Here is a 27,272-nt window from a genome sequence, read left to right as displayed (position 1 = left end):
GGTTAAGGCGCTGCCTGGGATGCTTGCTTCCCTCCTCAGAGCACCAGTTCCAGTCCCGCCTGCTTCACTTCCAGTCCAGCTCCCTGCTAATGCGCCTGGAAAGCAGTGGAGGCTGGCCCAGGGACGTGGGCCCAGGCACCCCATGTGGGAGACCCAGATGGAGTTCCAGATCCTGACTCTGCCCTGGCCCAGCCCAGACCATCCCAACCATTCCAGGAGTGAACCAGCAGATGGAAGATCTCTGTCTCTCCCTAACTCAGCCTTTCAAAGAAAGAAAAAATATATATATGTATATATATATATTTTAAAGAAACCTGAGGTCTGTGCTTTCCATTCCTATGCATATGAGAGACTGCAGAGGCAGCCATCAGCGCTGCAGTCAGAGGTGGCACCCCAGAGTTGAGGGCAGAGGAAAAGGGAACCCCAAAGTGCCTGACTTCAGAACTGCGCAGGCCCTGTGCACACCTCCTGGTGACACACCTGTCAGAGGCCCAGGAGCACAGCCATGCTTCCCGGGGACACAGCCAGGCAGCTGTTCACCAACCTAGTGACTACGCACGGTCCGTCCCTAGGAGCCCCAACTGCTGACACCAGACGTTGGGGTGAACATGTGTGCGCTTGGGGACAGGGAGAGGAATTAACATTAGCTTCCCCAGAACTGTGATGCACGGCGCAGAGAAAGTTCTCAGCCAAAAGGGACGGACTGAGAGGCTGGAGGACCGAGGGGCAGCAGGGAGGTCTCCTGGGGAGGCGGCGTTGTACACGCACAGCTTTGCCTCTAAGCAGAATGCTATACTGGAAGTGAGATTCTGTCCACTTCTCCAAGCAGCTCGAGAGGCAAGACACATCCCCATGTTCCTCTTTTCTTTTTTCTTTAAGATTTATTTACTTATTTGAAAGGCAGAGTTACAGAAATGAGAGAGAGAGAGAGAGAGAGAGAGAGAGAGAGAGAGAGAGAGAATGAGAATCTTCCATCGCTGGTTCACTCCCCAGATGGCCTCAATGGCCGGAGCTGATCCTATTCAGATCCAGGAGCTTTTTCTGGGTCTCCCACGCGGGTGCAAGGGCCATCTTCTACTGCCTTCCCAGGCACATTAGCAGGGAGCGGGAAAGGAAGTGGAGCAGCCTGGACGCGAACTGGGGGCCACGTGGGAAGCTGGTGCTTTAGGAGGCGGCACTGCAGTCTGCGGCTTTACCCACTACGCCACAGCGCCGCCCCCTCCCCATTCCTTTTACAGAGTGGGGAAAACTGAGGCCCGGAGGGGTTGGGTAGGTTGGTTGTCCTCAGTCTCGCATCCAGCAAGTGGCCCACCAGGACTGGACCGGAGGAACGGACCCCAGCCAGGTCCCGCGTGCGGGTCCCTCCCAGCGGGTCCGCCGAGCCAGGGGGCGGGGCCGACGCCGTGGGGAGCCGGGCGGCCGGGGGCGGAGCGGGGGCGGGGCGGCGGCGGTGGGAGCGGCGCCGCGAGTTGGGTGCGTCTCCACCTGCCGTACGGAGCGCGCGGGCCGGGGGACGGCCGGGCTGCGCCCCGCTGACCGCCGGGCGGGTCATGGGCGACCGCGAGCGCAACAAGAAGCGGCTGCTGGAGCTGCTGCGGGCGGCCGGCACCGGCAACGCGCACTGTGCGGACTGCGGGGCGGCAGGTAAGCACCCCTCCGCCCCGGCCCAGCCAGCTCGCGCACCCGCGCCGGCTGGACAGGGTCGCGACCCTCACGCCGCCCTTCAGACTGACCGGCGGTGAACATCCCCGGGCCCCGACGGTCCTCCCGGCGTCCGACACGCTGCCCAGCCGGACTCGGGCCCCTGACGCCCCACTCCCGGCCGGCCTCGGATCTGTCCCCGGCCTGGTACCGCCGACCCCCTCCAGCCCGCCCGGGACCGGCACCCGGCACCAGCGACTTCCCGCGCCCTCGGGCGCAGACGTCCCACACGCCGCGGGACCCCAGGCCGTCCTGTGCCCCCTGCCCCGGCCCGGACACCCCCAGCTCCCCAATTCACGCGCCCGACCCCGGCACCCCGACCCAGACCTGCCCGCCCTCAGTCCCCAGCGGCGCGCGGTTCTCCGACTGTCACTTAGCACTCCCCTCAGCCTCTAACCCTCAAACCCTGCACCCCTTCCAGGGTCTTCCCCCACAGGCCTAGGCTGCCTCGAGGTTCCCCGCTGGTAACCGAATCGACCCTAGGCGGAGCGATGAAGAGAGAAGGGGTTCCTAGTTGGCCCCGCCCCCGGAGTCCTAACTGTCCCCTGGCCCAGCCCCCGCTCCCCAGCCCTGCGCACGCTCAGCTGCCCTCTTGCCCTGTAGATCCCGACTGGGCCTCTTACAACCTGGGGATCTTCATCTGTCTCTACTGCTCCGGCGTCCACCGCAACTTCCCGGACATCAGCAGAGTTAAATCCGTGAGACTTGACTTCTGGGACGACAGCATCGTGGAGGTAGAAAGGCGCACGTGGAGCGCCCTGAGCCCTGGAGCTGGGGGAGAGGCCGTGGGCGGCAGGGCTCTACACGGCGGGGGTGGGGGGTGGGGCGGTGTGTGGGGGGGGAGCTGAGCACGGGACGAGGGCAATGGCCAGAGGAAGAAGTAGCCTGTTAGGTGGCCAGCTTAGCCAGAGGCTCTGAGTTAAATCCTAACTCCAGGGATCGCTTACTTACAAGCTGGGAGGCCCAGGGCTGGCTACTTCATCCTGGTGGTAGACTCTATTCCCACATCTGTATTATGGGATCACCACCACTCTTTTGCAGGGCTGTTCTAAGATTAAGTGTAGACTCAAAGTAAGTTGTTAGTAGTTGCTGTTATCATTAGTGGAAGTCCTGGACTTGGCCAAAGGAAGCCTCCTGGTTGGTGGTCTCCAGCCAAGAAGAGGATCCCTGGTATCTCCTGAGCCCTGGGGAGGGAAGACTCGCCACCCCCACACCACCCCAGCCTGGCTGGTGGTCCTGTCTCAGGCAGAAACCTTTCCAGGAGCAGGCAGCCCTGAGCTGCTGGTTGGCTGGGGGGTTTCAAGGACTTTGTGAGAAGCAGGCTGACAGTTGTCAGGTTCCATGCTAGACACCAGGGGGCTGGAGCACTGCCTGGCTTGCTCAGCACGCAGCTCCTGCCAGCCTACCCTGTGCTGGGAACTGGGAGAGCACAGTGGGCATGACAAGGTCCCTGCCTCTCCCGAGCCCACACCACACTGCAGTGCAGGAGCCAGGAAAGCAGCACAGTGGCACAGAGCTGGAGGGCTTCTGCTCCTGCCTTGCCACGCCCCTGTCATAGTCTCCTCCCTTTTACAGGTGCGATCCCAGGGCTCACTCAGCAAGTACATGACAGAGCCCTGTAGCATCGGGGTAGGGGTGAGGAGGAGAGCAGAGTTCCTTGGTCCAGGGATGTGGAGCCAAACCTGGCCTTTCTTCCCACTCTGCTGTCCCACTGCCGCCTGGGCTACTCTAGGCACATCAGCCACTGCATCTCTGAGGTGCCAGAGGGTCTCACCGATCATGCTGCACCCACATCTTGTGTCCTCTGGCTACATCGGTGTCCTGCCGACTTTCAGGGTGGCTAGGGGTCCTGGCCACATGTGCAGGGAGTGGAAAAAGACTATGAGCTTTGAAGCCAGCTCGGTCTGGGTTCGAATCCCAGCTTTCCACTGACGAGCTGTGTTGCCTTGGGAGACACCTGTCCTCTCTGATTCCTCCTCTGAACTGAAGATGGTACTCTGGAGATGTGTGGGAGGCGAGAACTGGGTGCGTCTCTGAGAGCCGTGAAGGGCCGTGCCTGTAGAAGGACAACTCTTCTGGCGCTTCACTGTTCCAGGCTGGACTCGCTGGTGTGGTCAGTGACCAAAGCCTGGTGGGATGTGTCTTTCCTGGAGGTGGCTTCCTCTGACCCAGCCTGGGAGGCAGACCAGTGACCTTCTGGGAGGCCGTGGTTTCATTTCATGTTTTTTCAAGTTCTAATATTACCCCCGAGTTGCTGCTGTCTTGCAGTTTATGACCCACAACGGAAACCTCCGTGTGAAGGCCAAGTTCGAAGCCAGAGTCCCAGCTTTCTACTACGTCCCCCAGGCCAACGACTGCCTGTGAGTGGGTGACTCCTGAGGCACCGGGGGGAGGGGGCTTCTGGTCTCAAGTCCCTTCCACCAAGCCCCTCTTTCTTCACTGGTCTCTTCTGCAGGCCTGGCCGGCAGGTACACCCAGGAGAGCGTGTGGCCCTGTTAAGGAGCACACGCAGGAGATCTGGCTTAAGCCTCTCTCTGCTGCTTTTGCTTGTGTCTCTTCCCTTCTCTGGGCCTCGGTTTCTACAACTGTGAAACGGGGGTTTTCTCTGTGATCCATCCCTTGGCCTCCAACATCCTTACAGCTTACAGATGGTGGCTTACTTGACGGGGTGGGGGGCGGGGGGATGCTGGTGTTTTAGTAGTGCAAGTGTGTTTCAGGTGCTTCCTGTTGCATGTTAAGTCTAGGTCTGTCCCGTCTAAAGAGGTCCCTCAAGCCTCCCAATGCTGTGCCGGGGCTGCAGGTCCCTAAATAGTAACCATGACAGCAACAGTGGCTGCGAATACCTCTAGAGCTTTACCCGTGCCCCAGGCTCTGTGCTGAGTGTGGCATGCATTTGTGTGTTTCATCCTCTCATGAGCCGTAAGCACTGCTCTTGTCCTCATGAAATCCACGAAAGACCCGAGCTTACAGGAGCAGAACTGGGTCTAGTTCTTCCAACTCCAGGGCATGAGTGATGGTCTCTCGACAATGGGGGGGTCTCCCAGCATGGGGGGCTGTGACGCCACAGAAGAGTTAAGGGGTCACTGTGACACAGGCGTTTTTGGATCCCGAATCTCTGTGGGACTGAGCGCCTAGTCCTGACCCTTCTTCCAGGGACTCAGCCTCACCACCAGGGCTGCTAGAGAGAAGCCTGTGTCACCAGGGAGAAGGTGCCTCTTCTGGGGGGGGGGACCCTTTGTTCTGCCAAGGGCCCCGTGGATATTTATAACATCATTTCTGGGCCATACAGAATTATCAACTTAAAAGTTAGCCTGGGCCGGCGCCGCGGCTCACTAGGCTAATCCTCTGCCTTTCGGCGCCGGCACACCAGGTTCTAGTCCCGGTCGGGGTGCCCGATTCTGTCCCGGTTGCCCCTCTTCCAGGCCAGCTCTCTGCTATGGCCAGGGAGTGCAGTGGAGGATGGCCCAAGTGCTTGGGCCCTGCACCCCATGGGAGACCAGGAGAAGTACCTGGGTCCTGCCTTCGGATCAGCGCGGTGCGCCTGCCGCAGCACGCTGGCCGTGGCAGCCATTGAAGGGTGAACCAACGGCAAAGGAAGACCTTTCTCTCTCTCTCTCACTGTCCACTCTGCCTGTCAAAAAAAAAAAAAAAAAAAAGTTAGCCTGGTGTGGATTTATTGAATTTTGAGTCCTGCCTGTGGTTGCTTTGGTAGAGCCAAACTGAATGATTCCGCAAGCCTTGGACAGCTCACCAGCGGCACATTCCCCATCCCTGCTGGGCCCCTGTGGTCACCTGGGGGCGTGGCCAGGAGCAAACTGCAAGGTGCATTGCAGCTGCCTAGCCCCGGCAGGGTGCTTTTGGGCAGTGTATGGACTGCGCAACTGTACTTGTCCTGCGATCCCTCAGCACTTAGCCAACCAGTGTGGATGGGCAGGGAAGCCCTCACCACTGCCTGGCTGTGAGAGGGCGGACCTCTCTGGTTCTCCACATCCTGGTCTCAGGCGGGCACTGATGCCTGAGTTGTAGTGTGGGGGTAGAGATAAAAAGAGATAATTTATGGAAAACCTCCGCTATGCCACCCAACCCATTTCTCAGCATCCATTTCAGAATGTGGCCTGATTCTCAGCCCAGCCCAGGGATGCGCTGGGCTCACCTGGACGGGGCCCTCCGTCTCGCCTTCCTGCTGCCACTTGGCCCTTTGCCCCAGGTGCTTGCTGAGTGCCCACTGTCTGTGAGGCCTTCTGCCCGCTCTGCACACATAGTACTGGGCACAACTCCAGCAGCAACCCTGCACTTTAACCCTCTGAGCTCAGTGCTGCTGGGCCTTGGTCCCCACTCCTTCCCCCCCGCTCTGACCCTGTGGCCCTGCGGTCAGCCGGGGACTCTCCTCACTGTCTGGGGGTGAGGGCTGTTCATAGGAAGGACTCTCCATTGCAAGGGACACAAACCCGATGGAATAGGGGCTCAGGGGTCAGATCACAGGAGGGTCACCACAGGTGGGGCAGCACTGAGCTAGGGGCGCAGACATGGCCAAGTCTGTCACATTCTCTCTGGCTGTGACCCTGCATCTTCCTCTCAGCCGGGTGTCAGCAAGGTCACCCCAGGAGCCAGCCTCCCCTCCCAGCAAGAGGCGTCCAGCCACTCTCCTTCGGCTTGGGTGCTTTTAGTGCGCATGGCCCAGGGTGCTCCGAGCTCTGAACGATCCTCAGCTCTAGGTCCTTTCTGCGGCCGGGGGGTGAGGTCCTGTGTGCCTTGGAACACTTCCTGGGAAAGGTGAGAGGGAGCAGGCAGTTGCAGTCAGGCCACTGCTGGTGGCTTGGTTCTGTGTGGTAGTCAGGGCTGGCAGTGTCTGCCTGGGAAGGCATTAAACCCTTCCCCTTCTGTTCTGGGAAACCTCTCGGCCACCCTGTAGGGCAGGTGGGTATAATAATATTGGTGTATCCCCCAAGCTCAGAGGGGTTAAGTACCGTGGTCTTTGTCACACAGTGGATAATTGATAGAGTGGGAACAGGTCCCCGAGACCACAGCCCCGCCCAGGCCAGTGTGCCGAGAGACCACGGGCAGGCCACCTGACTTCCGCTCATGGCCCTACAGTGGGAGGGGCAGTGTGGAGATGCAGGGGAGCCAGCGTTCATTGACCCGGGGAGAGTTGAGGCAGGTGATTCTCCCATAGCCCTGTGAGAGAAATAGTCGCCTGCATACCCAAGATGTCTGGCAGTGTCTGAGGACATCTTTGGGAGTCACAGCCCAGGAGGGGTGTGCAGAGGTCAGGGTCGCTGGCTATCTGGAGGGTAGAGGTCAGGGACGCTGCTGGACACTCCACGAAGCGCTGGACAGTCCCCACAAAGAATCTCCCGGCGTCCAATGGTCAGAGCACGGGGGCAGCCTGCGCAGGCAGCGGTGCCCCCACCCTCAGCTGCAGGTCTTGGCAAGTTCCTGCAGGAAGTGACCGCGTCAGACACGCCTGACCGAGCGTTCTCTCCTTTTAGGGTCTTGAAGGAGCAATGGATTCGAGCAAAATATGAGAGACAGGAATTTATGGCCGATGGGAAAATCGTCTCCCCACCAGGTAAAGTTATTCTCATCACCCTCTGAGCTCTGTGTTCTAACAAGCTCTAGAAACACAGTGGCTGGGGGCTGGGAGCAGCGTCCACCCGACAGCTGCCTGCTGCCCTCGCGCTGGCCGCCGAGACCGACTGTGGGATCCTTTGCCTCTAAAACAGCAACACGTGAGGGGCAGGGCGGGGCTCAGTCCTGGCCGAGACGCAGTAGTGTGCAGAGTCCTAGTAGGAATTGCAGGAAGACACCTCCGCCAGGCAGACCAGCTGGAGGCAGGCACCCCCTCTCCTGGCTCCGGCAGCTCCTGGGGCAGCGTGAGGCATGGTGAGGACCGTGGACTGGATCTCAGCCTCCCTTTCCGCCATCGTGCAGGGGGCAGTGGTGTCCGTGGTGCTGGATTTGGGGTGGTTTTCACCCTGCTGCCCTGAATCGAAGCTGACACTGACCCACAGGGCAAAGTGTGCGGAAGCTCACTGAGATCCCGGGAGGCAGTCAGTGCTCATTCTCCTGGATCCCAGGGGTGCCAAGTCCTCCCGCAGTCAGCAAGTGCCTGGAGATCACACGTTTGTGCCTAGGTTTCATTAGCCTGTTGTCAGAGGGAAGCTGTGCAGGACCATGTAAATCCAGGCCTCCTGAGGGACTGATCCACTTTCTCAAACCTTAGCCCTCTTTTTTTTTTTTTTTAAGTATAGACTCAGTGAGTTTATTTTGTTTTGTTTTGTTTGTTTTTTTAAAGATTTATTTATTTATTTGAAGGTCAGAGTTACACCGAGAGAGGAGAGGCAGAGAGAGAGGTCTTCCATCCGATGGTTCACTCCCCAGATGGCCGCAACGGTTAGAGCTGCACCGATCCAAAGCCAGGAGCCAGGAGCCTCTTCCTGATCTCCCACATGGGTGCAGAGGCCCAAGGAGTTGGGCCATCTTCTACTGCTTTCCCAGGCCATAGCAGAGAGCTGGACAGGAAGTGGAGCAGCTGGGTCTCAAACCGGCGCCCTTATGGGATGCCGGCGCTTCAGGCCAGGGCTTTAACCCACCTTAGCCCTCTTTGGGTTAGTTATGGTTTCTTTTGAAATATTTTTGATCTATCTATTTTCATTTTGTTTGAACGGCAGAGGGATGAGAGAGAGAGAGGGAGGAAGAGAGAGAGAGGATCATCTGTCCTCTAGTTCACTCCCCAGATGTCTGCAACAGCTGGGGCCGGACCAGGCCAAACCCAAGAGCCCAGGACTTAATCCAGGTCTCCCGCCTGGGTGGCAGAGACCCAGGTACTTAAGGCATCATCTGCTGTCTCCCTGCTGCACAGGGCAGGAAGCTGAGGTGGAAGCAGAGGAGCTGGGACCCCAAGCAGGCACTCCTCTCTGGGATGTGGGTGTCCCGAGAGCAGCATCTTAACTGCTGCACCGAACGCCTGCTCCTGGCCACGTCTTCTGATGACAGACACGAATCCTAGCACTGACCCACTGATGCCCACAGAGCTCTTCCTGGCAGACAGCCTGATCCTACGGAGAGCCAAGGAAGAAAGGATTTGCACAGGGGGAAGTCCGACAGAAATGATCAGATGCTGCAGAACTGGCCCCGGGGGACCCCCGGGTCCTGCAGCTGGCGGAAGGCCAGCCACACCTGTGAGCTGCCTGTGTGTGTTCAGGTATTGCATGTTCACCTTTCTCCTTCTTGGTGTTAAGGCAACCGCGAAGGCATCCTGTGGAAGCGAGGGCGGGACAACGCACAGTTCCTGAGAAGGAGGTTTGTCCTTCTGGCGAGAGAAGGCGTTCTGAAGTACTACACTAAGGAGGAGGTGAGAGGCGAGAGCCGAGCGCCCCACCATGGGGCAGGGGGCGCACCCCACCAAGGTCAATGCTGTAATCCCGGATACCTTGTCCTGAGGCTAATCGCAGCCACTGAGAAGTGAGCACACGCTGTTACTTCTCCTTGTTCATACAATCAGTCCAATCCAGTGGGAAACACAGTCTCCCACGTGGGTGACAAGGACTCAGATACTTTAGCCATCATCTGTTACCTCCCAGGTGCACTGGCAGGAAGCTGGGACAGAAGCAGAGTAACCAGTACTCACACCAGGCACTCAGATACGGGACTTAAGCCACTGTGCCAAATGCCCTCCCTGGAGCAGAATTTTTTAATTTTATTTCATTGTCACCTGAGTAGCCTCATGTTGTTCATGGCCACCCCAGGTCTGGAGCGTTGGTGTCTTCTCATGTCTGCCTACCCCTTCTTCAGCACCCCAAAGACAGCAGGAGCACTGGAGGGAGTTCCCTGAGGCCCCTACCTGTTTATGGTTGGTTGTTTGTTTTGTTTGGCTTCCACAGAGGATTTGCTCCAGGAAACGTTGTGTGGCTGAACCATCAGAGAAGTCCCAGCCTAAGTCAAGGCCTTTCCAAACCCCTTCCAGCTCTGACAGCCCAGCGGCCTGGGCAGGGCTCAGGGGATGATGGAGGCCAGGAAGTCAGATAGAACATCTGTGCATTGTAATGCTACAGCAGGAACATTTAGACAACCTACACAGTTGGGGGCAGATGTTTGCTATAGCAGTTAAAATGCTGCATGGGTGCCCACATCCCATACTGGGATGCTTGGGTTCAAGTCCCAGCTCTGCTTGCTTGCTTGCTTTCTTTCTTTTCTTTTCTTTTTTTTTTTTTTTTTAAAGCAATATCCTCTACTTTATTTCTCAAATCCACATTTTTATCTGAAATACAATAATTTTTAAGGGACTAAAATACAATAATTTATACAATAAAACAGTTCCTGCAGCAAAACCAACAAATTAGGAGAGTTTCTTAAATTATTGTTTTTTAAATGCTATAGTACCAGCTCTGCTCTTGATTCCAGCTTCCTGCTAATGTGCACCTTGGGAGGCAGCAGGTGATGGGCCAAATACTTGGATCCCTGCCACCCATATGGGAGACCTGGATGGAGTTCCAGGCTCCTGGCTTCAGCCTAGCCCAGCTCCCAGTGGGCATCTGGGGAGGGAACCATTGAATGGGAGATCTCTATTTCTCTGTCTCTGTCTCTATCTCTGTGTCTTCCTGCTTTTCAAATAAAAAAAATACTAAAAAAAATAAGGCCCTTGGGGCCAGCATTGTGGCATTGTGAGTAAAGCTGCTGCCTGCAACACTGGCATCCCATATGAGTGCTGGTTCCAGTCCTGATTGTTCCACTTCTGATCCAGGTTCCTGGGAAAAGCAGTAGGAGATGTCCCAAGTGCTTGGGCCCCTGCCACCCAGTGGGAGATCTGGAAGAATCTCCTGGCTCCTGGCATTACGGCCATCTGGGGAGTGAACCAGTAGATGGAAGATCTCTCTCTCTCTCTCTCTCTCTCTCTCTCTCTCTGTCTCTCCCTCTCTGTGTGTAACTCTTTCAAATAAATAAATTGACATATATTTATTTACTTATTTATTTAAAAAATATTTATTTATTTGAAAGTCAGAATTATATATAGAGAGGGAGAGACAGAGAGAGCTGTCTTCCACCTGCTGGTTCACTCCCCAAATGGCTGCAATGACCAGGGCTGGGCCAGGCTGAAGCCAGGAGCCAGGAGCTTCTTCCGGGTCTCCTTCATGGGTGCAAGGGCCCAAGCACTTGGGCTGTCCTCTGCTGCTTTCCCAGGTGCATTAGCAGGGAGTTGGATTGGAAGTGGAGCAGCTGGGACTCGAACTGGCACCCATATGGGATGCTGGCACTGCAGACAGCAGTTTTACCTGTCAAACCACAGTACTAACCTTAAATAAATATTTTTTAAGATATTTATTTATTTATTTCACAGGCAGAGTGGACAATGAGACAGAGAGAAAGGTTTTTCTTTTGCTGTTGGTTCACCCCACAATGGCCGCTGCGGCCAGCGCACCACGCTGATCCGAAGCCAGGAGCCAGGTGCTTCCTCCTGGTTTCCCATGCGGGTGCAGGGCCCAAGCACTTGGGCCATCCTCCACTGCCTTCCTGGGCCACAGCAGAGAGCTGGACTGGAAGAGGAGCAACCCGGACAGAATCCGGCGCCCCAACTGGGACTAGAACCCGGTGTGCCGGCGCCTCAGGCAGAGGATTAGCCTATTGAGTGGCAGCACCGGCCAAGATTTTTATTTATTTATTAGACAGGTAGAATTATAAACAGTTAGAGAGAGACACAGAGAAAGGTCCTCCCTCCATTGGTTCACACCCCAAATGGCCGCAACGGCTGGAGCTATGCCGATCTGAAGCCAGGAGCCAGGTGCCTGCTCCTGGTCTCCCATGCGGGTGCAGGGACCCAAGCACCCGGACCATCCTCCACTGCCTTCCCAGGCCATAGCAGAGAGCTGGACTGGAAGAGGAGCAACCGGGATTAGAACCCGGCATCCCCTAGAACCGGCACCCATATGGGATGCCGGTGCCGCAGACGGGAGGATTAACCTAGTGCGCCGGCCCCCAATAAATCTTTTTAAAAAATAAAAATAGCAAAGTTAGAATGAGGTTGTTTGGGTCAAGGCCGTGGTGAGGGTGCCAGGAAGCCGCTGACTGCACAGAGTGTCCTCTCTCTCTGTTTCAGGGTAAAAGCCCCAAGGCTGTCATCAGCATCAAGGACTTGAATGCCACCTTCCAGACAGAGAAGATAGGGCATCCTCACGGACTGCAGATCACCTACAGGAAAGAGGGCCACACCAGGAGCCTGTTTGTGTATCACGAGAGTGGGAAGGTGAGGTGACGGGAGCTGCCGCCACCTGCAGCGCAGCATCCCAGGGCCCTGCCAGCCCAGCTCACGCCGCCCTTGCTCACCGGGTGATGGGCTCAGCACCTCCTGGGGACTGCCTGCGGCTGTCTGCCCTCACCTGTTGTCACCTCCCAGCCTGAGGCAGGAGTGAGGAAAGCAGAGTGAGAAGAGGAGAGGAGTCTGGGGTGCCATGGACACGCCTGGGCAGTGCACAGCCCCCATGGGAGTCGCTTTGCAGAAGGGACGATGCCCAGGGACAATAAAGCCAGGTGGGGCCACAGATTCTGACTGTGGGAGAAAGAGTCAGGCTAGGGCCTCGCTTCTCGGCCTGCCATCCTGGACCCACCATGCTGGCATCCCTGGGAGCTTGTTAGCAGCAGCGGCTCTGGCCCACCCCAGACCTACTGGGTAGAAGCTGCATGTGAGCAGCAGGGCGAGTGATGCAGATGCGTGCAAAGTTTGAGAAGCGTTAATGGCCCGGGAAGCCAGGCAAGCCAGAGCCCACACAGGCTCAGGTACCTGGTGGGGGGGAGGGGGTACAGAGATGCTAAGTGGGGTGGCGTGGGGGCTGACATTCCATGAGCGTCCATATTCCATGAGCGTCCATGAACTCTGTTCCTGAGACGTGGACACTGAGCCCTGCGTGTGGGACAACCCCTGGCAGCAGGAGCCAGGAACCCCATGCTGGAGCAGCGACCACGTGTCGCCCTCCCAGCAGGCTTCATGCTTTCTCCATGGTCTGGTCTGGAGAGCCAGGCTTTGGAGTCAGAGATGGGAGCCCTGGCTCTGGTGCTCTCAGCAAGTCCCTTCCCTCCTGCATGTGTCTGTGGATTCCAACACCCACCTCTCAGAAGGGGTTGGAGTGGCCGTGAACCACAAACTTCAGTTGCTGTAGGTGTTATGAGCTGCTGACTGTAGCAGGTGGAAAGGGCAAAGCCTTGTAGCCACCTTCACACCTCATCCTCTCTTCCCACAAGCCCTTGCTGAGCCCCGCAGGATACAAAGCACTGGGCCAGGGGCTAGGGTGCCGGGGAGTGAGTAGGGTGGAGCCGTGGGCCTCAAGGGACCCACAGTCCAGGGAGGAGAGAGGGAGCCAGGTACTCACAGGCTGTGTGATGGGGTGGGGTCAGGCTGGGGATGCACAGATGATGTGCATCCTGATGGAGGAGGGGCGGGCTCACAAAGCCTCTCTGGAGGAGGGGGTTTCTGCTTGAGAATGCGCTGAAAAGAGGCGTGGCTGGGCTCCTGCGAGGTTAGAATCAGGAACTCAGAGAGAGGAGGATAAGTAGGGAATGAGCAAGTGCACGCTTTCTCTACAGCAGGTCCACGGTTTCTGTACCTCCAGGGGTCTTTGTTTCTGTAAACTAAAGGACTCTGACCATGATTGGCAGGGAATCCAGCGTGAGTGAGCTTCTCCACTCCCTCTCATCATTTCACCAGAATCTTAGGACTTGTGCGGTCTGGGAGACATGGAAGTGGTCCCTGGTGGCCAAACCAGCAGGACATCGGCGGCTACTCTTCCATACCACTCACAGCCACGAGGACTCTGCCCTCAGGCCACCTGGCTCCCTCCCTTTCTCCCAGCTGTGGTGCATCTGACAACGTGGGGCTGCTCATTCTATTTCACTTTGTGCCCAGTCTCTCTGTCAGGAGGGCATAAATGGGGATTATAATCCTTGCCTGCAGGAGCCAGATGGTGATTTAAAAGTGAAGCGGAGGCCGGCACCGCAGCTCACTAGGCTAATCCTCCGCCTGCGGCGCCGGCACACCGGGTTCTAGTCCTGGTCGGGGCACCGGATTCTGTCCGGGTTGCCCCTCTTCCAGGCCAGCTCTCTGCTGTGACCAGGGAGTACAGTGGAGGATGGCCCAGGTGCTTGGGCCCTGCACCCCATGGGAGACCAGGATAAGTACCTGGTTCCTGCCATCGGATTAGCGCGGTGCGCTGGCCGCAGCGCGCCAGCTGCAGCGCGCCAGCCGCAGCGGCCATTGAAGGGTGAACCAATGGCAAAGGAAGACATTTCTCTCTCTGTCTCTCTCTCTCACTGTCCACTCTGTCAAAAAAAAAAAAAAAAAAAAAAAAAAGGTGAAGCGGACAGGTGCCGGTGCTGTGGCACAGCCATTAAGCTGCTGTTTGTAATGCTGGCACTTTCACGTCCTAGCTGCTCTGCTTTTTTTTTTTTTTTTTTTTTTAAGATTTCTTTTTACTATTTATTTGAAAGACACAGTTACAGAGAGAGCAGGAAGGAGAGAGAGGGAGAGAGGGAAAGAGAGAGAGAGAGAGAGAGAATCTTCTATCTGCCAGTTCACTCCCCAGATGGCCACAATGGCCCGGGCTGGGCCACATTGAAGCCAGCTTCTTCTGGGTCTCCCACATGGGTGCAGGGATGCAAGCACTTGGGCCATCTTCCACTGCTTCCCAGGCACATCAGCAGGGAGCTGGATCTGAAGTGGAGCAGCTGGGACTCGAACCAGCGCCCATATGGGATGCTGGCATTGCAGGAGGCAGCTTAACCCACTATGGCATGCCACAATGCCGGCCCCTCTGCTTCTTTTTTTAAAAGATGTATTTATTTATTTGAAAGGCAGAGTTACAAAGAGAGGGAGCAACAGAGAAAGAGAGATCTCTTGGGCAGACAGAGTGACTTTCCAATCCCAACTCTGGCTTGGCGGGCTCAGAGGAGTCTAAGGGGCATCGTGGCACAGCGGGTCAGGCCGCCGCTCAGGACACACACCTGCATCCCACATCAGCAAGGCAGTGGTTCCCCATGGCATGTGTCCTCCCAGAGCGACAGCAGAATGTGCCAAGCCAGCTGTGGCCCCAGTCCGCGCCCTCGCCCCGGAGAGGCCAGGCTTGGACAGCTGAGGACGTCTTTCCTAGCTCCTTCCTTCTCACTGTATCAACTGAGCAGCAGTGTCCTGGCACCTGGGAGTGTGTTAGGGAATGACTCTCGTGAGCCCTGTCCCCTGTCCCAGGCCTATTTGATCTGAATCTACATTAAAAAAATTTTTTTAGTGGCTTAACAGGTTAAGCACTGCCTGCAATGCCAGCATCCCCTATGGGCTCTGGCTGTTCCATTTCTAATCCAGCTCCCTGCTGGATTTTAAATTGATTTATCTGAAGGGCAGAAAGAGAAACAGAGAGCTCCCTTCTGCCGATTCATTCCCCAAATGCCCACAACAGCCAGGACTGGGTCAGGCCAAGCTAGAAGTCTAGAATGCGGGTGGCAAGGACTCCAGCATTTGATCCCGGAGTGCACACTGGCAGGAAGCTGCCATCGGAAGCAGAGCCGGGACTCGAACCTAGGCACTCTGATAGGAAATGTGAGTATCCCAAGCAGCGTCTTACCCACTGCACCAAACGCTTGTCCCTGCATCCAAGTGAGTCTTACACACATTGGAAAGTGAAAGGACGGGCATTTGGTCTAGCAGTTAAGACACCAGTTGGGCTGGCAACATCCCACACTGGTGTGCCTGAGTTCAAGTCCAGCTCCACTTCCGATTCCAACTTCCTTCTGATGCACACCTTGGGAAGCAGCAGTGACGGTCCAGGCTGTTGGGTCCCTGTCACCCACATGGGAGACCTGGACTGAGTTCTAGTTCGAGGCTTTGGCCTAGCTCAGCAGATGAGAGCTCTCTCTCTCTGCCTTTCAAATAAACAAGCCAACAACGTGAAAAATACTGTCCCAGGCCATTGTATAGCTCCCTGCAGCGCCCTTCCCCCAGCCTGGGGGTGCGCCCTGGACCTGGCTGCCTACCTGCTCAGTTTGGACGATACAGCTCTGATGGCATCCTCCCCAGGTGCCCCTGAGTAGACATGTGTGCACATGCCCCAACCCTGAGGCTGCCAGCTGCTGCCACCACGCCCCCGGCTGCCCACACGGTCTCTGCGTTTCTCTCGGCAGGAGATAGTGGACTGGTTCAACGCCCTCCGTGCAGCCCGGCTGCAGTACCTGCAAACGGCCTTCCCTGAGCTCCCGGAGTCGGAGGTAAGCGGGACACGGCCCCAGCTTCTGAGCGTCCCCTCCGCCACCTCCTCCTCACCTGTCTGCTGAACCCGCAGACACTCAGAGGTCAGGCCAGGGCTGTGTGCAGGCAGGGCCCCGAGACCTGAGGGCTGGGCACCTCAGAGGGAGGCAGGGGGCTCACGGCCCCACCTGGCAAGGTGGTCTCCAAAAAGCAGGCCTGTTTCTCCCCTTCAGGACGCAAGGCCACTCCATAGCGACGAAAGAACTCAGGGTGGCGGCATCTCTTTCTGACCCCTTCTGCCGCTGAAAAGTGCAAACGATCCCTAACAGCCGCTTGTGGCCTGGTCACCCCATTACAGTAGCAGAGGCAGTCACTCCTACTGAAAAGTCCCGCAAGAAGTGAATCACCCAGGGGCTCGTCCCTGCCTAGCTTCTCCCCTCCCCTTGCGGAGTTCTGCTCTCAGGAAGGGCCTGAGATCTTCCCCACTGTCATTGTCACAGGAGCAGCTCAGCCTTCCGTGGCCAAGGTCATGGTGGGCCTGAGAACTCCCATCTGCCTCCCCCAGGCATGGAGGGGGAGCATGCCCACAAGGTGTGGGGCAGAAGGTGCTGCCTTGAGCCAGGAGACCTGGGTCCTCGTGGAAGCTCTGTCGCTAACTTGCTGTGTGACCCTCCAGGTCGTGGAACCTCTCTGAGAAGTGCAGTTTCTGTGTTGGTCAGATGGCAGCTGGCCAGACATCTTCACAGTTCCTTCCAGCTGAGAGACTGTGGTCTGTTCTCTGTTTTTCAGTTCCTCTCTAAGAAGATTTTGTAAGTGATAGGCATGGAAAGACCATACTCATCCTGGGATTTTCTTTTCTTTCGTTCTTTTTTTTTTTTTTTTTAGATTTTTTTTATTTATTTGAGAGGTAGAGTTACAGACAGTGAGAGGGAGAGACAGAGAGAAAAGTTTTCCTTCCGTTGGTTCATGCCCCCAGATGGCCGCAATAGCCAGAGCTGCACCGGGAGCCAGGAGCTTCTTCTCAGTCTCCCATGCCAGTGCAGGGGTCCAAGGACTTGGACCATCTTCTACTGCTTTCCCAGGCTGTAGCAGAGAGCTGGATCAGAAGTGGAGCAGCTGGGACTAGAACCAATGTCCAAATGGGATGTCGGCACTGCAGGTGGAAGATCAACCTACTGCGCCATGGCACCGGCCCCACCTGGGATTTTCTTGTTTCCAATCCTTTGACCCTCCTTGAAAGCCTAAATGCTCCTTAATTCCAGGGTCTGCAGGGAGCTGAGTGTCTGGGATACAGCGCTGAGACAGCACCTCCCTGGGTACAGTCCCAGCATGGCCTGGTTGTGGGTGTGCTGAGTCAGCGGCCAGAACTGGTCAAGGCCAGGGCATTAGGACTGCTGACTGCTGACTGCTGACCAGAGAGGAAGGGCAAAGGACAGAGGCTCAGCCTTACTTCATCTGCTCAAGCTTCCCATCTTGGCTGGCCGGTGTGGCCAGCAGTGACCCAGAGTTCCCGTGACTCCTGAGCCATTGTCACTCCCCCTTGCCCATCCCCAGCCTCCTCCCAGCCTGCACCTGTGCACGGCGGGAGGTTTGGGGCAGTGATCCAGGCTGGTGCAAGCTTAAGGATCCAGACACCCCAAACCTCGAAGTCCAGTGGGGCGGTGGCCCTGTGATCAGAAATGCGTGTCACCTCAGGGCACCTGCCTGTCTCTAGGTGGAGGACACCCACAGCACGGCTATTGTGAGAGGGGAGGAAGCCGGGACCCAAGCACTTCCCTCCTGCTGCCCGGGGTTTCCACACTGGCAGTGCTGGCTGTTGTTCAGAATCCTGAGCAGTTAGGGACTTGGCTTTCTCCCAGTGCAGGAATTAAAGCCTACTGCAGATGAGAGAGGGCAGTGGCATAGTTTACATTTTAAGTTTTTTAATGAAATTAAAATCAATCACTTAATTTTAAATTTGCTTATTGAGGGGGGGCAGAGTGAGAGAGAGCAAGAGAGGGAGAGCTCCCATCCTCCTCTGGTTCACCCTCAGAATGCAAACAATGGCCAGGGCTGGGCCAGGCTGGAGTCAGGAGTCAGGAGCACAGTCCAGGTCTTCTACATGGGTGGCAGGGACCCAAGTACTTGAACCATCACTTGCCGCCTCCCAGGGTGTGCATTGACAAGAAGCTCTGGAATAGAGAGCAAGGCCAAGACGTGAACCCCAGCACTCCCACAAGGGATGCGAGTGTCCCAACTGATGCCTTTACTCCTCGGCCCAATGTTCACCTTGGGGTTTTCATGTTTAGCTCCTATGGTTCCCCCTTTCACTCTCCACTGTGGTTCCCCAGCCCCTGCCCTGGGCCCCTGAGCTCTGGGGCAGCGTCCCCCTTCCTGGAAGCCTGCCTTGTTGTCTGAAGTTCTGGACTTGTCAGGTTGGCCCCTGGAGCACAGGAGACCAGTATCCCTGCACGCCTCTGTGTGCACAGGACGCCGGCTGGAGGTGGATCCGCCAGAGCCCACGATCCAGTCTCCTCCACACCGGGGAACCAGGCCCTGAGAGACAGAGGACTCACCAGGGTGGCACAGCTGGCAGAGGCCTCCAGACGCCTAGTCCAGGGCTTGCTCTGCCCAACCTGCCACCACCTCCTGGAGGCCCTGGGCCAGGATCCCCAGCAATGACCTGCTCAGGGCCAGGAGGCTCTGGCCTGCTCACATGTTAGCGTCACAGTGCAGCAGTGCTGGGGCCACGGCTCAGTGTCCGTCAGCCCCGGCTGTGAATCCCAGCTCCCCAGGCCTCCAGCTCTAGGACTTGGAGAGAATTCCTGAGCACATGTCTGCGCCCTGGATTCATCAGGGGTGCAGCGAGGCTGGTGAGACCCACCCTCCTTGGAGGCTGAGAACTGTGTCTCACCGGGCCCTCCAGATAAGCTCCCTGACTCCAAGAGCGGTGGCTCAGCCATGTCCTGCACGCTCTGAGCACGGCGCGGGTGCTGTGGACTGGCTTTATTGAAATATGAAGATTACATCCAGGGCACATTCTAAATATAACCCCATGGCCCCCGCCACCGCACATCCTTCCCCATTCCCGACTTCCCCTTTGATGGGGAGCCAAGCTCAGTGGGGAACCTCCAGCCCCCCACCCCATCCCTCGGGTGATATGTAGGGGGCCAGCTTCTGTCTCTCTCCCCTCAGCTCCTGCCCCTCCTCACGAGGAATTACCTCAAACAAGGCTTCATGGAGAAGACGGGTCCAAAGGTAGGTCCCTGTGGGGACTCACCGGGCCCTGTCCAGGGAGGCAGCAGGTGCCGAACTTGGGGTGGAGGGTGGGAGGGCGAGGGAATGGGTGAATGAGGGGAAGGGAAGTAAAGTGAGACCCGTGCGTCCCTGGGCTGAAGGCCCAAGTGGCAAAGGAGATGTCAGCTGGTCTGTGGCCCAGCGTGGGCGTGGGCATGGTGTGGCCTCTCCCTCTCATGGCAGCCCCCTCTTAGCCTCATCACCTTCGGCTTCTCTCAACTCCCCTCAAGTGCCCCATGCCTGTGAAAGCAGGGCAGGGGCTTCCCAGGGCTTAACAGACACACTTGTGCACCAAGGCTCATGCACCAGTGGGACCCCATAGGCATGCCCCTCCCCCAGCGTGCACCCCAGTGGCTGCTCACCCCCTCTTATCCCTGGAGGATGGCGAGGCCTGGCTGCTTTGGGGAGGAACATCCAGAGAGGTGGCGCCTGAGTGAAGGTGGAGGCCAGGGCCAGCAAGTGGCTGTGAGGGAGGGGAGGGGAGCAGGAGGAAGAGAAGGGGAGGAGTGGAAGGAGCTCCCTAAAAACTGAGCCCCACACGGCAGCATTCTGGGGCTTGCTTTCGGAAAGATTTAGCCTGGTTGCAGGATGCTTGTTAAGAGGACAGTGAGCGGTGCAGGTGGGGGTGGGGGGTCTGCATGCCAGGGGGCAGGGCAGGCAGAGCGAGCAGTCCCGGGGCCCAGCCCTCCTGTGTTCCTCGCCCCAGGGCTCCGCTGACCTCCGGTAGGATCTGGCCCAGGCCAGCACTCTCAGCCTCCCTGAGCAGCTGCCACTTCTGATTTCCCAGCTTCCTCTTCTTGAGGCTCCCTTGTCCACAGCCTGAGAAAGAGGGAAGCGCCTGGGTTAACCCAAGCAGCACCTACGGGCAGCAGGGAGAAGCTGGCGGCGGGGGGGGGCTGGGCTGGAAGGTGGGAGGTTTGGGGAGGGGGTCTGAGGGACCCCAGGAGGAAGCGTTAGGGTATCTGACTTCCAGGGTGCTTGCCCGTGGAGTGGAGGCCTGAGGCCGGGCTGCATGGCTGTCTCTGGGCTGGCCTCTGACCTCTGACCTCAGGAAGTGCTTGGGGCCCACCATCCCTGGTAAGGGACTTCCTCTTTTGCAGCACAGAGAACCTTTCAAGAAAAGGTGGTTCGCCCTGGATCCCCAGGAGCGGAGGCTGCTCTATTACAAGAACCCACTGGTAAGCGCTGCTGTGGTCCCTCCCCAGGAGACCCCCACCCAGGGCTGGGGGGTGGGGGTGGGGCGGCATCTCCTGGGCCTGAGGCCTCCCCTGCCCTCACCTTCAGGAAGTGCTTCACAAGAGTGCCCAGTGCCGCCCACTGAGGTCACATCTGGTGCCTGCCTCCTCCAGTCTCCAGGGGCCCACGGCATGGAGTGGCTGGGAGTGGGGGGAGCGTGGGCTCCTGGCACCGCCACGCCCCTGGCAGGGCTGCACCCTGGGCAGAGCACTGGGCTCTGTGTGCCTTAGTCTGCTCTGAAAAATGGGCTAAGTAAGAACGCTCTCCTTGGAGGCGGTCCCACGACAGTGTGCACTGAAGTACCTAGCCTGGTGGCTTCTCCACGAGGGAACAGAACGCACGCTGAGTGATGTAGGTCGGGGATTTCACCTTTCAAACTCCCACCTAGCAGAGATCTCGGTGCGGACACCCACGCCCTTTCCCCAGATAGAGCCTGCGGGGCCGTGAGGGCTGGGGGGGGTGGGTCCCCGCTGCCCCAGGGACAGCCTCTGAGGACGCCGGGCCCGGATTGTAGGACGCCTTTGAGCAGGGCCAGGTCTTCCTCGGGAGCAAGGAGCACGGGTACGAAGTCTGTGAAGACCTGCCCAAGGGCGTCCGGGGGAGCCGCTGGAAGGCTGGCCTCACCGTGGTCACCCCAGAGCGGAGATTCGTCCTCACCTGCCCCACGGAGAAGGAGCAGCGCGAGTGGCTGGAGAGTCTGCGGGAGGTCCTGGCCCGGCCCCTGACACCCCTCCTCCTCGGTGAGCCTCGGGGCCTGGGGGTTAGCGGGGTTTGGCCCAGCAGTTTGGGTACCTGCCCCCATCACACATTCATCCTGAGTTCCATTGCTGGCTCCTGATCCCAGCTTCCCACCAGCGCAGGCCTGGGGCAGCAGCTGATGCCTCAGATAGTTGAGTCTCTGCCACCCTCATGGGAGACCTGCACGGGTTCCCCTCTCTCCTCTTGCCTTGAGGGCATTCAGCAAAAGGAATCCCAGTCTCTCTCTCTCTCTCTCTCTCTCTCTTTCATCCTGCCTTTAAAAACAATCCCGGAGGCCTGTATTGTGGCACAGCAGGTTAAGCCATGGCCTGTAATGCCAGTATCCCACACAGGCACCAGTTTGAGTCCCTCCTGTTCCACTTCCTATCCAGCTCCCTGCTGATGCACCTGGAAACGCAGTGGAAGATGGTCCAAATGCTTGGGCCCCTGCCACCCACTTGGGAGACCAGGATGAAACTCCTGGCTCCTGGCTTCAGCCTGGCCCAACACTGGCTGTTGTGGCCATTTGAGGAGTGAACCAGCGGATGGAAGACCTCTCTCTGTCCTTCTCCTCTTCTTCTCTCCATCTTTTTTCCTCTCTCCCTCTGTGTCTCTATAACTCTGCCTTTCAAATAAATAAGTCTTTAAGAATTTTATTTAAAAAAAGGATCAGGGCCAGCGCCGCGGCTCACCAGACTAATCCTCCGCCTAGCGGCGCCGGCATACCAGTTCTAGTCCCAGTCGGGACGCCAGATTCTTTCCCAGTTGCCCCTCTTCCAGGCCAGCTCTCTGCTGTGGCCAGGGAGTGCAGTGGAGGATGGCCCAAGTGCTTGGGTCCTGCACCCCATGGGAGACCAGAAGAAGCACCTGGCTCCTGGCTTTGGATCAGCGCGGTACGCTGGCCACAGCATGCTGGCCTCAGTGGCCATTGGAAGGTGAACCAACGGCAAAAGGAAGACCTTTCTCTCTGTCTCTCTCTCTCTGTCCACTCTGTCTATCAAAAAAAAAAAAAAAAAAGAAAAAGAAAGAAAAAGGAAAAAAAAAAAAGAATCGGGGGCTGGAGTTTTTTTGGCTGAGGGCTGAGGGGCTGCCTCACAGCAGTGCCACAGGAGAGCCCGGACCATGCGCTGTCACCTCTTCCTGCCAAAGAGCACAGAGCGTGGGCGTTCCTGGGAGTCCCGGTGTGCAGTAAGATCCTCCAGTGGAGCCCTTCTCAGTAAGCTTCTAGCAGGGGGGGCTGGCATCTCCTGGGGCTGAGCAGTGTCCTGCTCCCACCCCCTGGCACGGCCACCCCTGCTGGGCAGCTCCTGGGGGTCTGAATTCTTCCCCACTGCCCAGGGCAGGCTATTTCTGGTGTCTTAGCCCTGTCCTCTCTTCTGCTCCTCCTCACCACAGGTCACCAGGGGGCTTCCCTGTGTGCCCCCAGCCCTGTGGAAAGAGAGGAGAGTGACGAACTGCAGCAGGAAACTTCCCACCCAGGGCCTGACTTCAGGGGCACCACGGAGATGTTTTGTGTTTGGAAAAGTACAGACTGAGCAGGTGACACCGCGTGGTCCCCTGGGGGCTGGAGTCCACCCACTGTCCCAGAGCCAAAGCCACAGTGCCTCAAAAAGTTTTAGAAACTGCTAGCAAAGCATGTCACCTTTCTTTTAACATTTTAATTTTTTAAAACTATTTATTTTATTTGAAAGGCAGAGAGAGAGAGAGGGAGATCTTCCATCTGCTGGTTCACTTCCCAAATGGCTGGAGCTGGGCCAGGTGGATGCCAGGATTCAGGAACTCCATCTGGGTCTCCCATGTGGGTAGTAGGGGTCCAAGCACTTGGGCCAGCTTCTGCTGTTTTCCCAGGCACATTAGCAGGGAGCTGGATCAGAAATGGAGCAGCCAGGACTTCAGCCAGCATTTCAATATGGGATGCTGGCATCTTAACCCCTGCACCACAACCCCGGCCCCTGGTGCTTTTTCTTCCTCTGTGGGCTTATGTGTCTGAGTTTCTGTCTGTGTCTGTTTTTCTCTCCTCCTCTGCTGTCTGTCCTCTGCTGTCTGTCCTTACGTTTTTGGTCTGTTTTTCACTCTGGCGCCCTCTGTCACTGTCAGCCTGTCTCCTTGCTGTCTCTTCCCTCCAGCAGGCCTGCACCAGCACCGCCACCTCCCTCAGCCCCCCTTCTCTTCGCTTGTAGCTGCATCAACAGGGAGTGGCCAGAGCAGCAGGTGACTGGTCCCCCAGGAGCTGGCTGCCCACTGAACACCTGGAGCTCCTGATGGGAAGAAGTGTGCACCTTGGGCCTGGCCGCCCAGAGGAAGTGCCTCACAGTCAGCAGCCTCCGCCGCTGGCCAGCCTCGGGGACCTGGGGCTCTGGCACACAGATGAACACGTGTGCCTCCCGCGTCCTGCGTACACCCAGGCTTGAAATGGCCACGCGGGCCAGGACTTCCTCACACCACGTGATGCCTCATGCAGGTGGCATCTGGCCCACACCCAGAAAGTTTAGTCTGGATCTAAACGTGAGGACCTCACCAGGCAAATGCACCTTGGAGACCTTGTGCTGAACAACTGGCCTGGACTCGCCAAACCGTCAGTGCCGCGAAAGGGGAAGTAATCTGGGAACTGCCCGAGGTTCAAGGAGACGAAGACTCGGCAACCAAGTCGACTCTTGATTGGACCCTGGATCTGGCAAGGGCAGAACTGGAGAAATCGGAGTCTGGAAATATGAATGTATATTGGCTAATAGTGCTGTAAGACTGATAACTATGCCCTGTTTTTGTAGAATGCTCTTGTTCTTAGGAGACACATGCTGAAGTATTTAAGGATCAAATGTCATGTCTACAACTGATTTCTTAAATGGCTCAGCAAGAAAATCAGTGTATGTGTACACATACTTGTACAGAGTATGTAAATATGTGGGGGAGGGGCCAGTGCTGGGGGCAGGGTTAGGCCACATAGGAGAGCTGGATCCAGTCCTGGCTGCTCCACTTCTGAGCCAGCTCCCTGCTAATGCGTCTGGGAAAGCAGCAGAGGATGAAGCAAGTGCTTGGGCCCCTGCACCCATGAGGGAGACCTGCACGAAGCTCCTGGCTCCTGGCTTCAGCCTTGCCCAGCTTCTGCCATTGTAGCCATATTATGAGTGAACCAGTGGCAGGAATATCTCTCTAACTCTGCCTTTCAAATAAATACTTTTTTTTTTTTTTTTTTTGGACAGGCAGAGTTAGACAGTGAGAGAGAGGACAAAAAGAAAGGTCTTCCTTCCGTTGGTTCACCCTCCAAATGGCCGCCACGGCTGGCACACTGCACCGATTCGAAGCCAGGAGCCAGGTGCTCCCTCCTGGTCTCCCAGGCGGGTGCAGGACCCAAGCACTTGGGCCATCCTCCACTGCACTCCTGGGCCACAGCAGAGAGCTGGACTAGAAGAGGAACAACCAGGACAGAACTGGCGCCCTAACCGGGACCAGAACCCGGAGTGCTGCAAGTGGAAGAGTAGCCTAGTGAGCTGCGGCACTGGCCATCAAATAAATAAATATTAAAAAAAAAAAAAGTGTGGGGAGTGCCCTTGTGCAAAATGTTTGCAACTGATGAATCCAGATAGAGTACAGATGGGTATTTAGTGTCCTATTCATGTAAATTTTATGTTGATTTCAAGATTTTCAAACTAAAAAGTTGGGGGAAAATTTTAAAACATCCACTTTTCACTCTTCAAAAGTAGTGAGTTTTCTGTACGAGTCAAAGCTTTGCCTTGAGAATTCCATCTTTGTGCAATGTTAGAAGGAATAAAAGCCTGGATAATATAAAAAGCAACAGCTGCATCGATCAGCCCCAGTGCCCTGGAAGGAAAGGAACATGCTGAGGGCACCTGCTCTCCACGGTGGAGACAGCCAGCCGGGGTCTGGCCCTGCCACTAACTTGACACCATTAGAAAAATTTACTCTACGTCTCTTTAAAACGAGGACACTGCACTCAGTCGTGAAATTCAGTGTAAGTAACAAGTGTTTCTGACCATGTTCCAGGTGCCAGGCTCGGAGCCAAGCAGGAAGTACAAGATGATGGGTGCTGGGATGGGCATTGGGCCCGGTGGTTAAGACGCCTGCATTCCATGTTCAAGTGCTGGATGCCCGACTCCAGCTTCCTGCTCATGCAGACCCCGGGAGGCAGCACTGAGGGCCCAGGACTGGGTCCCTGCCACTCATGTGAGAGATCTGGATGGAATTCCTTGCTCCCAGCTTCAGCAATGGCCCCATCCTGGCTGCTGCAGGCATTAAGGAGTGAGCTAGCAGATTGGAGTGCTTGCTTGCTCTCTCTCTGTTTCTCAAATAGATAAATAAGCATCTTAAACTCCATAGTTCTTTTTTAAAGGTCACTTGTCCCTGCTGGGGGAGGCAGGCCTTCCACAGGGCTGTGCAGTGGGGTGAGTGTTGCCTGTGTGCTAACAGAGCTCACCTGCACCGAGGGAGACGGGGAGGCTCTCCTTTCTTCCCAGAAAGTCAAGGATATGTATTATGATCCTTAAAGCAACCACGGAACACAGAATGCAAAGAGGTGTAGCTAAGAAGCCAACAGACGGGCAGGCATCTGGCGTAGCAGTGAAGTCACTGCCTGAGACATAGTATTTTCCACCACAGCACCTGGGGTGAGACCTGGTTTCTCCACTTCAGATCCAGCTTCCTGCTAGTGCCTCCCAGGAAGCAGTGGGTGATGGCTGAAGCTGTTGGGTCCTTGCTACCCATGTGGGAGACCCCATGTGGGAGTAGGCTCCTGACTTTTTTTTTTTTATTATTATTTGGCAGAGTTACAGAGAGAGAGACAGAGAGAAAGGTCTTCCTTCCATTGATTCACCCCCCAAATGGCTGCTATGGCCGGCGCTGTGTTGATCCGAAGCCAGGAGCCAGGTGCTTCCTCCTGGTCTCCCATGCAGGTGCAGGGGCCCAAGCACTTGGGCCATCCTCCACTGCCCTCCCGGGCCACAGCAGAGAGCTGGACTGGAAGAGGAGCAACCAGGACTAGAACCTGGCACCCATTTGGGATGCTGGTGCCGCAGGCAGAGGATTAGCCAAGTGAGCCACGACGCTGGCCCGTGGGCTCCTGACTTTAACCTGACCCAGTCCTGGCTGTTGTAGGCATCTGAGAAGTGAACCAGCAGATGGAAGATTTCTGTCTCTCTTCTTTTCAAATAAAATGAAAATAAATAAAATTTTAAAGCCAACAAAGAAACTGAAGTAGAATTATAAAAATCATTAAATTAACCTAGGAAAGGCAGGTTGAAGGCATAAGGAATAAATGGGAGAAGTAGAAAACAAAGAGCAAAATCCAGACCCAATCACATCGGTAAGTAATTACATTAAATGTTGGTGGAGGCCGGCGCCGCGGCTCACTAGGCTAATCCTCCGCCTAGCGGCGCCGGCACACCGGGTTCTAGTCCCGGTTGGGGCGCCGGATTCTGTCCCGGTTGCCCCTCTTCCAGGCCAGCCCTCTGCTGTGGCCAGGGAGTGCAGTGGAGGATGGCCCAGGTGCTTGGGCCCTGCACCCCATGGGAGACCAGGAAAAGCACCTGGCTCCTGGCTCCTGCCATCGGATCAGCGCGGTGCGCCGGCCGCGGCGGCCATTGGAGGGTGAACCAACGGCAAAGGAAGACCTTTCTCTCTCTGTCTCTCTCTCTCACTGTCCACTCTGCCTGTCAAAAAAAAAAAAAAAAAATGTTGGTGGATTAAATACTCAAAGTGCACTATTGGCAGAGTGGATAAGAAAGCGAGACCCAATTACACATTGTCTCCAAGACAAATCTAGTGCAATCAGTAAGTCGAAGGTAAAAGGACAGAAAATTCATGCAGTTAGTACATGAGTACAGCAATTCTAAAAAGACTGGCGAGGCTATACTGAGATCAGTTCATGTATTTTTCTTTTTTTAAGGATTTATTTATTTGAAAGCAGAGAGAGGGGCCTTTTATGCCCTGGTTCACTTTCCAAATGGCCACAACGGTCGTGGCTGGGCCAGGCCTAAGCCAGGAGAAAGAAGGCTCATCTAAGTCTCCCACATGGGTGCAGGGGCCCAAGTACTTGAGCCATATTCCACTGCTTTCCCAGGTGCATCAGCAGGGAGTTGGACAGGAA

At 56.5% G+C, this 27,272-nt stretch overlaps 2 protein-coding genes across 29 annotated transcripts in view; one reads left to right on the top strand and one right to left on the bottom strand.

Annotated features, from left to right (window-relative positions):
• Window positions 1-1,427: 1,427 nt before the first annotated feature.
• ADAP2 (ArfGAP with dual PH domains 2) lies at window positions 1,428-24,961 on the top strand. 8 transcript variants are annotated; one of them, XM_017349004.4, is made up of 12 exons: window positions 1,428-1,644; window positions 2,305-2,435; window positions 3,970-4,061; window positions 7,191-7,270; window positions 8,943-9,055; window positions 11,795-11,941; window positions 15,859-15,942; window positions 19,097-19,159; window positions 20,299-20,376; window positions 20,949-21,174; window positions 22,568-22,711; window positions 23,353-24,961. In XM_017349004.4, the coding sequence occupies exons 1-11, from the start codon at window positions 1,551-1,553 to the stop codon at window positions 22,705-22,707; spliced, it is 1,248 nt and encodes a 415-aa protein (XP_017204493.2). In that variant the 5' UTR covers window positions 1,428-1,550; the 3' UTR covers window positions 22,708-22,711; window positions 23,353-24,961. The 8 variants fall into 8 exon arrangements, with proteins under 8 accessions (XP_017204493.2, XP_089173560.1, XP_089173559.1 ...); XM_089317433.1 differs by lacking the exon at window positions 23,353-24,961 and adding an exon at window positions 23,302-23,322 and having other exon boundaries at window positions 1,431-1,644; XM_051824641.3 differs by lacking the exon at window positions 22,568-22,711 and having other exon boundaries at window positions 1,431-1,644; window positions 23,299-24,961.
• Window positions 17,828-27,272, bottom strand: part of LOC127484365 (uncharacterized) — an 11,539-nt gene continuing 2,094 nt past the window's right edge. For 2 of the 21 annotated variants that reach the window (XR_016223867.1, XR_011383596.2), the window contains exons 2-3: window positions 19,917-20,017; window positions 17,828-18,093 (exon numbers count right to left, since the gene is read on the bottom strand). Coding sequence is in view for 3 of the 21 variants with exons in the window: in XM_089317436.1 (XP_089173562.1) it covers window positions 17,991-18,093; window positions 19,124-19,214; window positions 19,561-19,627; window positions 19,917-20,017; window positions 20,477-20,567 (453 nt within the window). In the remaining 18 variants the exon portion in view is untranslated. Of the gene's footprint in view, window positions 18,094-19,123; window positions 19,215-19,560; window positions 19,662-19,916; window positions 20,018-20,165; window positions 20,307-20,476; window positions 20,701-27,272 lie in introns of those variants that run through there. The other 19 variants (XR_016223854.1, XR_016223862.1, XR_016223864.1 and 16 more) reach the window with 19 other exon arrangements.

This window comes from Oryctolagus cuniculus, chromosome 17 (genome assembly GCF_051225735.1).
Source record: "Oryctolagus cuniculus isolate XC-2025 breed Fujian yellow rabbit chromosome 17, ASM5122573v1, whole genome shotgun sequence".
Taxonomy (NCBI): Eukaryota; Metazoa; Chordata; class Mammalia; order Lagomorpha; family Leporidae; genus Oryctolagus; species Oryctolagus cuniculus.
The sequence above is the reverse complement of the archived record's forward strand: the minus strand, read 5'-3'. Positions and strand labels throughout refer to the sequence as shown.

Coding starts and splice junctions, on each gene's coding strand:
- ADAP2 (XM_017349004.4), top strand. CDS start 1,551: ATGGGCGACCGCGAGCGCAACAAGAAGCGGCTGCTGGAGCTGCTGCGG. Junction 4,062..7,190: donor CCCCAGGCCAACGACTGCCT/GTGAGTGGGTGA, acceptor CTCTCCTTTTAG/GGTCTTGAAGGAGCAATGGA. Junction 21,175..22,567: donor CCTGACACCCCTCCTCCTCG/GTGAGCCTCGGG, acceptor TCCTCACCACAG/GTCACCAGGGGGCTTCCCTG.